The sequence below is a fragment of the Octopus bimaculoides genome, chromosome 23 (assembly GCF_046866305.1).
Source record: "Octopus bimaculoides isolate indiv1 chromosome 23, ASM4686630v1, whole genome shotgun sequence".
NCBI classification, from domain to species: Eukaryota; Metazoa; Mollusca; class Cephalopoda; order Octopoda; family Octopodidae; genus Octopus; species Octopus bimaculoides.
In genome coordinates this window covers 19,979,639-19,991,660 of record NC_142950.1, presented here as the reverse complement: position 1 = coordinate 19,991,660, position 12,022 = coordinate 19,979,639, and the positions used below count along the sequence as shown (strand labels likewise).

Here is a 12,022-nt window from a genome sequence, read left to right as displayed (position 1 = left end):
CACCACCACAACTACAACAACAACTGTCATCACCATCACAACCACCACCACTAAAGCAACACCTACCACAGCCACCACCATCAACAAAACAGCATTAACAAACAATCCTTTGCTATGCTTTTTTCTTCCCTCAGTTTCTTCTTTTCTTACCTTCTCCCCTTTCTTTCTTTCATTCTCTCTCTCTTCTATCTTGTCTGGCAAGTAGAAATAAAATGCTGGTCTTTTTGGAGGTTTTTTTTTTTTTTTTTTGCTTTTGTTACATTTTGTTTTTTTTTCTGTTTCTCTTCAAAACCTCATTTTTTTTTTACATTTGTTTCTCTGCAACAGTAAGAATTTGATTCTGTTCTTAGAGGAAAAGAACAGATTAATTCTTTAATCTTTTCCAATGGTGATCATTCTGGAGAGATGAAGTCTCAAGCACTAAACTTTGTCTCTCTATTTCATTGTTACTTCATACGTAGACATATTGATGCTGGCTCTCTCTCTCTCTCTCTCTCTCTCTCTCTCTCTCCCTCCCTCTCTCCCTCTCTCTCCCTCCCTCTCCCTCCCCCCTCTCTCTCTCTCCATATATCTATATAAAACTCATAATTTATTTTATACCATATATTCTTCACTATGTATGTCTGTAAGTGTGTATACATGTGTGGGGATATATATATATATAGTCAAGAAAATCTCTAAGAGATGAAAGAAGTATTCATACTAACAAGTAGTGTTTAATGCCACTTAAACACTGCTCTTCCCTAGGAAGTGATGATACTGTTATTTTAACTCCTGGAGGACACCTCCTCCAGCTGGTTATGGCAGTGCACTCTGCACTCAATATATATTGCAAGTGAGGAGGGAACTCCCTACTATTTTATCCCTGAGACCATCAGGTCATACTGTTTCGACCTTCTTATGATCCTCCTTGGTGATGGATACTCATCCACTAAACATAGCAGTAGTTCACTCCAGCTCGCAATACATGTATATGTATAATAATAATGAAATTATTGTATATAGTGCTTGGGTGCACTACAACTCATCAAAGGTGCACATACAGTTGATAGAATTATGTACGAAAGTCAGGAAAGTGAACAGTGTATGAGCCATGATATACATGTCTGCATGCGTATGGAGGGGAGGATATCAGGTGTAGTGTTGGTGAATTTCAAGAAGCATGGAGGTTTTAAAGGATGCAATGTCTCGGCAACTTACAACTGATGCAGGTAGTTTGTTCCATGCTTCAGCAACTCTGAGTATGAAAAACTTTTTCTGAAAGTCGTGGGAGCTGTGCTGTTTGTAAGAATGCCCACGTGTGTTAAACACATGGAGCTCAAAAAGGTGCTCAAGGTGGTTGTTGTGCCCTCTTGAAGGATCTTGTCTTTCAAGGGCCATAGTATACAGAGCCACCTTTACACCATCCAATGGCATTACTTAGCACTATATGGATATGCACTCATTCAGATCCAGGGACAGAGATGGTTAATAATTTTGTGGGAGTTTACTAAGTCAGTTGTCAGACATCAGAGCTTCAATGTATCTATTCCCAGGGAAGCAAGGCATTCACAGTATATGTACAAGAGTTACAGAATGGAGTATGGGAAATCTGGGCTACATGTTTCATAGTGAGTGGAACCTCAGATGTGATAAAATCCAAGTGAGGTGTATACTGCTGGCTACTCTTCAGGCCAAAGGTATCTTGATTAGATTAAAGGCTACATTGTTGTAAGGAGGTGCATGTTGACACAAAGATTCAATCAGAATGTGTGGTGGGCATAGTATACGACGAATATATAAATGAGGGGAAAAATAAGTAATAGAAGAAGGGAAGAAAGAAGAGAAAGAAAGAAAAATGAATATATATATATATATAATGGCCATTCACTCATGACCAAGGAAGACCATTGCTGACCCTCAGGAACATAGTGCGCTCTAGGACTAACTTATATTTTACATTTGTGGCTTCATTGGTGGCTAATGGGCTCTGCTCTTGACAAGCATACATAACTGCAAACATTGCAGATGAAGCTTTCCCCATTCACTACACCAGCAGTGGACTTTTGAGCAGCACGCTTAAAATATTCATGCTCAAAAGAGTCAACCCCCTCCTTAACCTGCTTCCTCCATGATGGCATGGATTAACTTCTAATTAAAGCTAGTTTTATAGTTTTACACACTTAGGTCTCTTATACGTCATCCAGGATTAATATCCCTATACCAACATATCCAAGTTTAAATCCCACCTCCCACACATAACTAAATTACATAATATATTTATTACTCTCTCTCTCCTTAATATAACCTTCTCACCCCCTTTAATAATACCAGTCCTTTCAGCTATGAACCTAATTTAGAATACATAGGGCATAAGTATCCAATCTCCTACAATTACCACCATCACCCCTAAGTGAGCCTGTACCTGCCACCTCAGCAATGGCTTTATTTGCAACTAACTTTACTTTCTACCCCATGTGTTAGCTTGTTTAACTTAACTTAATTTCATACTGGGCCTAATTTTAAGTCAGAATACGGGTCTACTTCCATTTATTGATGACCCCCACCCCATTAGATTTACACATTTCAGAACCCTCCACCCCGTATAACATAATTTAACAACTTAATATTAACTTCACACCTCTTTAGATTGTATTTGTTTGTACTTTGTACTGCAGTAGGTGCTTTCCTCTGAACTATTATTGCCCTTAGGCATATTTTTGTATGAATGGAAGTGTAATTTGCGGTAGGCCCCATATGTATGCACCCAAGCAAGGGTTGATATATCAACAAGGTTAGTAATATTAACAATATAATAATAATAATATATATTAAGTATGATTGAGCAAACTGTAGTAGGACCCTGTATCTGTAACTATAATAGTAATTAGCATCATTGTAATCATTTAGTTAATTTGGGGATTTGTACTTGCACCTTTTCATGGGACCATTAGGATGAATGTCTTTAGGAATGTTTAGACAATTACTGTTTGTTTAGTAAGACCACCACTTGAGTACTGTGGTTGTTATTTCAGAAGATAGACTTAATATTATATTTCTCTAATGGAAGGTCACTGCCCTAGCCCTTACCTCCCCTTAACGATAATCTACCCTTAACTGTAGTTCCACTTTTACCCCCTCCCTAATCCCTTCCCTGCTAATTAACTTCCTTTCTTTATCTACTAACCTTTCACTCCTAATTTATAGCTTTTGTCCAATCTTCCCCCCCCCCAACTGCCTTAACCCAAAATGGTCCAAATAGGGACCTCTCTAGGTTTTAATGACTCTGTGGTCAATGTTCTTTCCTTCGTATGGTGCTTGTTTATATATTTGGTTGTTTTATTTATAATGTCCCAAGCGGTCTTGGGCCACTTATAATGTATATTAATTTTCCATACTTTTACTTTTTATTAACATCCACCCATATAATGGTCTTAATAGCTTGCCCTTTGTTTTTAAATTTAACTGATCAATTATATTGAGAGCTGGACTTTGGTTACAGACAATAGATGTTTGGTCTTTACAATATATTAGTAAGTAAATAAATTTAATTAATTGATGGGCATTTCATTTGTATAAAATATTAATTAGTATTATTAACATAATCTTAAGAACTAATTATGGTTACTTCTAAAAGTTATGGCACTATCAATCCCCCTTTTCCTAGACTTATTGGCGTATCCTGTTATGGTAAAGTATTTATTTTACATTTTTTATTATTTATACACCCTGTTACCCCTAAAGATAGATTAACCTACTAATTAATATTTCAAGTTAAGTCATTTACTCAACGTTCTGAAACGTTACACTGCAAAATGGTATGATTTAAATATATTAAGCCTTCATTCCTCTTCTCGAGGCTCTTCCTCTTTTCTTTTCTTTTATGTATTTTTCTTCACTCTGATGAAGCTCTATGTTCCAGATCGGATGTGTTAGAAAATATGACAAACATTATTCTCAGAATTTTCAATGGCAACACTGTAGGACATTGGAAGCAGAAACGGCTGTTAGATGGGATAAAGTTTTGTATTAAAAAATAATAATTGATGTTTGTCAATAATAGTCAATGTTAGTTGATCAAGATTCCTCCATTTCCTGCCTGATTTTAATTTGATTCCTGATAAACTCTTGTTTATCTTTGTTCATTACCTTTATCGTATGAGCATAATACCCTTGCATTGAATAAATTTACACTTCAGTATTTCAAGATATTTTTATGTAATTTTGGTAAGCATATCTGTTAAAATGAGATGTCAGTGTTATTTTCATTTTTGTGTAATTTAGACGGCAGTTTATTCACCGCACCCTGTGTACACACACACATATACACATCCATATGTTTGTGTGTGTGAGTATCTACACACACCCACATACACAAAGAAAGACAAACACACAATCACATTGTATTTCACACATTAGCAACGTTAAATTTTGATTAACAAAGAGTGAAAAAAAATTATATTTGTCTATACTTTGTTGTCTAAGAGAGTTGAGTGAGTAAATGTGTTTGTTGTGAGTGAGAGAGACAGACAGGAAGAATGTGTGAAAGTGAGACAGTGAGAAAAAAGAGAGCTGGATAAATAAAGAGAAAGAGAGAACTTAGAGAAAATTAAGAGAAAGGAAAACAGAGGCATTGGCATCATAGACTGATGTTTCTATATTTCACCCTAACACCTCTACTCCACTACCACTCCATTACAACTGTAGTCATTCAACGTCTCTTTTCTTGAACCCTCCCAGTTGTACTCTTGGGGAACCTCAAACTATGGATATTTTTCTTCATGCATTATTTTAGAATGATTCTGGAGTCATGTGCAAAATTTGGAAAAGATTTAGTCTCAATCAATAATATTGTTTCCAAACTAATTAATAAACATTGACACTTATCGATTATATTGTCATTGTATGTTGTTTTCTTATTTATTTAATTTATTTTCTCTTTTTGCAGGTGAATGGACAAGTTCTCTATGGCAGGAGTCACTTAAACGCTTCAGCTATCATTAAAGGGTTAACACAACCTGTACTAAAAGTGGTCTTATTAAGGTATTTTTGATTAAAACTTTTTCATCTTGTAATTTTTTTTCTACATCGTTCCAATGTTCTATGCATCACTAATGACAGGCTTTTAATTAGATTTTTCTATTTCAAGTGCTTAAAGAAAAGGAAATAAAAGAGGAGAAAAATTGTTACTTGACGGACTCTAACAAGCTAATTAAGAATTTTGTAAGACTTTCCAGACAGTCTTAATCTTCTTTTATTAGCTTCAGTACCTGATTGATAGAATCATTAGAGCATTGGCCAGCATGCCCTTTGGTATTTACTCACACATCTTTGTGTTCTATATTCAATTCCTATCAAGGTCAACCTTTCCTTTTATGTTTCTGGTGGAGAAGTGGGAAGTTTATAAAATATATAACCAGTCAAATTATTGAGTTAACCCTTTGGAATTCAGATTACTCTGTCATGTGTAACGTTTATTTGTTCATATCATTTTGAATTAATCATGCATATAGGTGCAAGTGTGGCTGTGTAGTAAGAAGCTTGCTTCCCAACCACATGGTTCTGGGTTCAATCCTACTGTGTGGCACCTTGGGCAAGTGTCTACTATAGCCTTGGACCAATCAAAGCCTTGTGAGTGGATTTCGTAGATAGAAACTGAAAGAACCTCATATGTGTGTGTGTGTCTTTGCGTCTATGTTTATCCCCCACCAGTGTCGGTGTGTTTACATCCTCATAACTTAGTGGTTCTGCAAAAGAGACCAATAGAATAGGTACCAGGCTTTAAAAAAAGTACTGGGGTCGATTCATTCAACTAAAAATTCTTCAAGGAGGTGTCCCAGCATGGCTACAGTCTAATGACCGAAACAAGTAAAAGATAGAAGATATATCATAGCTTTTGCTGATGTGATTGTATATTATTAGAAAGAGATTATAGGGTAGGTTTGCAAGGTTATGTCTGGCCAGTTTGAGCATAAAACAAAATATTTGTGCCAGATATGGCTGGTTTAAATGCTAAAGGATTAATATGAAAATCTCTTAATAAAAAAGATTGAAGACAAACAGTCATGTCTTTGATAATATAACCTGTTTGAAAGGAAATTATTTGGCTATTTTAACACTTGCATGCACACACACACACATATAAATGTTTGTTTTTATGTTCAGTTATAATAAAAGCAATTTTACTTTAATCTTTACTTTTGTAGAGTACAAATTTATTACAAGAATGTTGTTGAGAGTGACTTTGAAGTTTCAGCCAGCTAAGCCATCATCAGACTGCTGACAGCTTAGCTGGTTGAAACTTCAAAATGACTGTCAACAACATTCTCATAATAGTGTGTGTATATATATATATACATAATGGCACAAAGCAACAAAGCAGGAGAAATAGAATTAAATCAGCAGAAGGAGACTACACACATCATTTATGTATACATACATACATACATACATACATACATACATACATACATACATACAAACAAACAAACAAACAAACAAACAAACAAACAAACAAACAATCAATCAATCAATCAAAATAAGCAACAAGGGTATCCAGAGGTAATGCAGTACGATCGTTTCATGCAACTCCATTTAATTGAACAATGCAATCATTATATCAACTTAAAATGCAGCGCAATCCTCAGCTGCACAAAGACATAGAATTTGATTAAATTAAAACAGATGCACACATTAGTATAATTATGCGTAAAATTTCCAAGAAGTTAAGGAGATAGACAAAGAACATGCTGCCTTCACTCCAGCACAGAAGCTACTAAGGTATCAAGAAGATATACATTGTTACAGACCCTGCTTTACACTGATTTTTTGTTTTTATGGGGTCAGTTTTTAATTTATAGACTTGTTTATCAAATCCTTGTATATCTAAGTCTGAGAGAACAAAGGGGCAGTGTCTGTTAGGGGTAGGGCTGAGGGAGCAGACAGAAATCATAGTTGGTATAGTCATAAAAATCAAGTTTCATTGGAAGCAATATCATTGTGTGGTTGGCGTTAGGAAGGGCATCCAGCTGTAGAAACTCTGCCAAATTTAGATTGGAGCCTGGTGTTGCCATCCGGTCTCACCAGTCCTCAGTCAAATCGTCCAACCCATGCTAGCATGGAAAGCGGACGTTAAACGATGATGATGATGATGATGATGATATATATATATATATATATATATATATATATATTTCAAGAGAGCAAGGCAAATGCAGTATGGGCAAATGTTTAAGTTTGTTTTGCTATGATGAAATCCCAGTTTTCATTCTATTGCGTAGCATTTTGAGTAAGTATCACTTTCTATAACCTCGTGTTCACCTATGGGTGTAAATGAAATTAGATACACAGAAACTATGTAGAAGCCCATCAGTTGAATTGTACTTTTGAGTCAAAAGGTTCAACTTTGTCACACCAACTCTATCTGTGAATTACATTAAGGGTACACTTGGGTGTGGAACACTCATCCACTTTACACACTAATTCAGTGAGTTTAGTAGTATAGCTGATTGAACAACTGAACACACATCATCAAAAATACCGTCCAAGATCCATTTATATATACCCCTCTATCATAACTTTCATATCCCTCAATACTATACCTCACTCAGTTTAGGAATCTTGTCTTGTGGGTACTTGGTGCTGGTGTCACAACAAAATCACCCACTACATTATCTGAAGTAGTTGCATTAGGAGGATCATCCAGCTACGGAAACTGTGCTGAAGCAGACATTAGAGTTCAGTGCAGCCTCTGGTTCATCATTTGAACTGCCAAAACCAATGCATGGAAAAAGAGACATCAAATGATGATTGCACACACACACACACACACACACACACACACACACACACACACACACACACACACACACACACACACACACACATGTGCACATACATATGTTACATACATACATACATATAAATTGTTTGTTTTTTTTAGTTTTTTTTTTACACAAAAACATGAAAATACTCAATATAAAAGTATTTGAAATATCTGTTTTTAATATGTAAGGTGAACAATGTTCCATATTTATCATCCAAGGGTTCATTCACTAAACCTTTCAGTTGACTCTACATAGTAACAGTAGATTTAGAAGAAAATAAGTTAAATGAAGCAAAGGTTTTGTTGAGTAAACTTCTTTATTTTTTCTTCACTGTAGCCATCATCAGAGTTTTCAGTCAGCATTGTATTTAAGACATATATATATATATATATATATATATATATATATATTTATACTTCAGTGGATTGAGAGAAGAATTGAAAGAAACCTTGGTTCTGATATGTGATCCTGGTTGTTTAGTTGTAGTTAATGTTTTAAGGCTTAAGGGAATAACATCTTTGCAGGACCCCAGAGACTAGCGCTGTGAATAGAGGAGGAATTCAGATCAGAAATCTGATCCAAATGCTTGCAACAGAGTAGACTCTACTAAAGGCACCCAACAGCATGGTGGTGCTGGTGGTGGTGACAGCAATGTCAAAAATCAGTGACAGATTTAGAGTCCCACCCATAAAAATTAGGTAGATGGAATAACATTTGTAGCCAAACATATGATGAATATGTAATATGAAAACTACAACCGTCACTCCCAAGTGAGTATGACATGGTACCATGTGCCATGTTTTTGTTGATTGATTTAGGTGTCTGTGGAGTAATGAGCAGGCAGACATAGACATATTCTTGACTTAGCCACAAGTGGCATATCTAGGGGGTGACAACTGGATGGAGAAAGGGCTGCACCACCACATGACTGGTACTTATTTACAGCTGAGTGGACTGGAGCAACATAAAATGAAGCACCTTGCTTAAGAAAGCAATGCACTGCCTAGACCAGGGATTGAACTTATGACCTCATGATTATGAGCCAAACCCTAATAACCTGGCTACATGCTTTCACATATCTTGCCCCAATTGCACATAGACATAAAAAGTTCACTTCACAGCTTAGTAATGGCTTCCATCCTAGTGGACTGCACTTTAACCACTTTAACATTTAAAGGGGTAATATCAAGCCAACATTTTCTATGTTTTATGTTTAACTCCTCCAGATTTGGCCTCTTACCCTTACCCTACAATACCTTTCTAAAAATAAAACAATTGCATCAAAATCTTGAAGCTACAAGATAATGCATAATTAATTCAAAACCATGTGAATGTATAAGTATGACGTTTGACAAAGAAATCTGGTTGCTAAAGGGTTAAGTGCCATGGCAGCCTTGTGATTGAAATTTGTGGAAAGGAAATGGTATGAAAGCATGTGTATTTTGACTGTGCATATAATCTTCCATGTATCTTGAGATTGTCAGCATCTGAACCAAAATGGTTACATTTTTCGTAAGCAAATATGTCCCATAACTTGGTGGTTGTCATTATGTGTAAAAGGCTAATGGAATAAAATACCATTTTTGAGAAACAAATAAGATTCTTTAGGAGAAGATCATTTTTAGAATGTTGTTTCAAAAATTCTTGAAAACCCTATGACTTATTGAGCTGGGAGAATCATTAGAGTGTTGAAGAAAATGCTTAGTAGCATTTCTCCCAGCACTTGACATTCTGAGTTCAAATTCCTCTGAGGTTAACTTTGCCTTTCATCTTTTGGTATCAATAAAATAAGTACCAGTTAAGCACTGGGAATCAATGTAATAGATCCCCTCCATCTAAAACTGTTGGCCTTCTGCCAAAATTAGAAACATTTCTTATCATTAGTAAAGTAAATACCAGTGAAACATTGGAGTCGATGTAATCGACTAATCCCCTCCTACAAAATTTCATGCCTTGTGCCAATAGTAGAAAGGATTATTATTATTGTTATGGCTGTGAACTGGTGGAATTGTTAGCATGCCAGGCATTTCATAGTGGCATTTCATTTATCTTTGTGTTCTGAGTTCAAATTGCACCATAGTCAACTTTCCTATTTCTTTATTGCCCACAAGGGGCTAAACATAGAGGGGACAAACAAGGACAGACAAAGGGATTAAGTCGATTACATCGACCCCAGTGCATAACTGGTACTTAATTTATCGAGCCCGAAAGGATGAAAGGCAAAGTCGACCTCAGCGGAATTTGAACTCAAAACGTAACGGCAGATGAAATACTGCTAAGCATTTCGCCCGGCGTGCTAATGTTTCTGCCAGCTCGCCGCCTTTTATAGTCAACTTTCTTTTAATCATTTTAGGGGTCGCACTAGAGTTGAAGTAATCAACTTCCCTTGCTCTCAAATTTGCTGGCCTTGTACCAAATTTAGAAAGAATTATTATTCGTAGAGAGTTAAATTGGCAGAATCATTAGAGTGTTGGAAAAAAATGTTTTGCAGTATTCGTTTTGGCTCTTTGTTTTCAGTTCAAATCCTACCATTGTCAGCTTTGTCCTTCGGTCTGTTGACGTTGATAAAATAAAATACTAGTTTAGTACTTGTGATTCATGATATTGACTAACCTCCTCCTCTCTCAGAATTACATGTGTTGTCCCTATGTTAGAAATGGTTAGTATTAGTATTAAGATAATAGACTAGCAGAATTGTTAGAACATCAACCAAAATGGTTTGTGGTACTTCTTCCAGTTGTATACAGTTCAAATCTCACCAAGGTCACCTTTTCCTTTCATTCATCTTGGGTCATTAAAATAAAGTACTTGGCAAGTACTGGGGTCAATATAATTGACAAGCACTCTCCCTTTTAAAATTGTTGGCCTTGATACCTAACTCAGAAACTATTTACCATTATTATTATCATCAATATTATTATTATTGTTGTTATCTAATCAGCAAGCTGGCAGAATCATTGGCAGACCAGGCAAAATGCTTAGCAACATTACGTCCATCTTTACGTTCTAAGTTCAAATTCCATTGAGGTCGACATTGCCTTTCATCTTTTCAGGGTCGATAAATTAAGTAGTGAAACACTGTGGTCAATGTAATCGACTAGTCCTTTCCCCACAAATTTCAGGCCTTGTGTCATTAGTAGACAGGATTATTATTATTATTATTATTATTGTTGTTATTCTACAGAATATTGATCTATTATTCTATTCAGTGTGTCTTTTGAGTAGAGTAAAAGGTGGGGATGGAGAGGAGGAGGGGGATAAAGTAAAAGTGGTTTGTGATTTATAGATCTGTTTCAAGTTGGTTAGTTTGGTTGTTGTTGTTGTTGTTGTTGTTACCAAAACAAATCTTGGACTTCCACATAGATGTCCCTTGTTATTTTTACTTCTCTTTCACTCTGTCCCTCCTTCTCTCCCTGTTTCACTCTGTCCCTCCTTCTCTCCCTGTTTCACTCTGTCCCTCCTTCTCTCCCTGTTTCACTCTCTCCCCTTCTTTGTATATCCCTTTCTTCTTCTCTCTTCCTATGCTCCTTCTCTGTCTTTCTCCCCCACCCCAGCTCTTATCTCTATTTTCTCAGTCTTCTTCATCTCTTTTTCTCCCTCTCTCACTGTCTTCCCTTCTCTCTCTCTTTCTCTTTATGTTTATTTCCCTCTACACTTATCATTTTCACTCACTCTCTCTCTCTTTCTCTCTCTTTTAGTCTCTGTCTCTCTTTCTTCCTTCTTTCTTTCGTTGCATCTCTACCAATTTCTGTATATTTGATAGATTCCCACATATTTAACACTGGATTTGTGTGTATCCATATCTGAGAGGGAGACAGACAGACAGACAGACAGAGTGTGTGTATGACAGAAAGTGTGTTTGTGTTTGAAAAAAAAAGAAAAAGAAAAAGAGAGAGAAATAGCATGTGTGAATGTAGGAAAGAGAAAGACAAATTGTGTGTGTGTTGAGAGCAACTTAGTAACTGTATATATATATATATATATATATATATATATATATATATATATATATATATATATATATGGGAAACAGTGTATGTATATAAAATTAGCTTGAGAGAGTATATGTATACAAGAGAGACTGTGTATATGTATATATGTGTAAAATTGAGAGAGGGAGAGAAAGCATGTGTGTGTGAAGGACTGATGTTAATTGATTGTATGACTGTGAAATAAGTAGTGTATGTGTAAAATTGATGGAGCAATAGAAAGAGAGA

The 12,022-nt window shown here is 35.8% G+C and overlaps 1 protein-coding gene across 1 annotated transcript in view; it reads left to right on the top strand.

The window, feature by feature from the left end:
- Positions 1–12,022, top strand: part of LOC106879044 (multiple PDZ domain protein) — an 862,020-nt gene that overhangs the window by 763,170 nt on the left and 86,828 nt on the right. Inside the window, exon 26 of the mRNA XM_089340722.1 lies at positions 4,928–5,022. Within this exon, the coding sequence (XP_089196848.1) occupies positions 4,928–5,022 (95 nt within the window). The remainder of the gene's footprint in view (positions 1–4,927; positions 5,023–12,022) is intronic.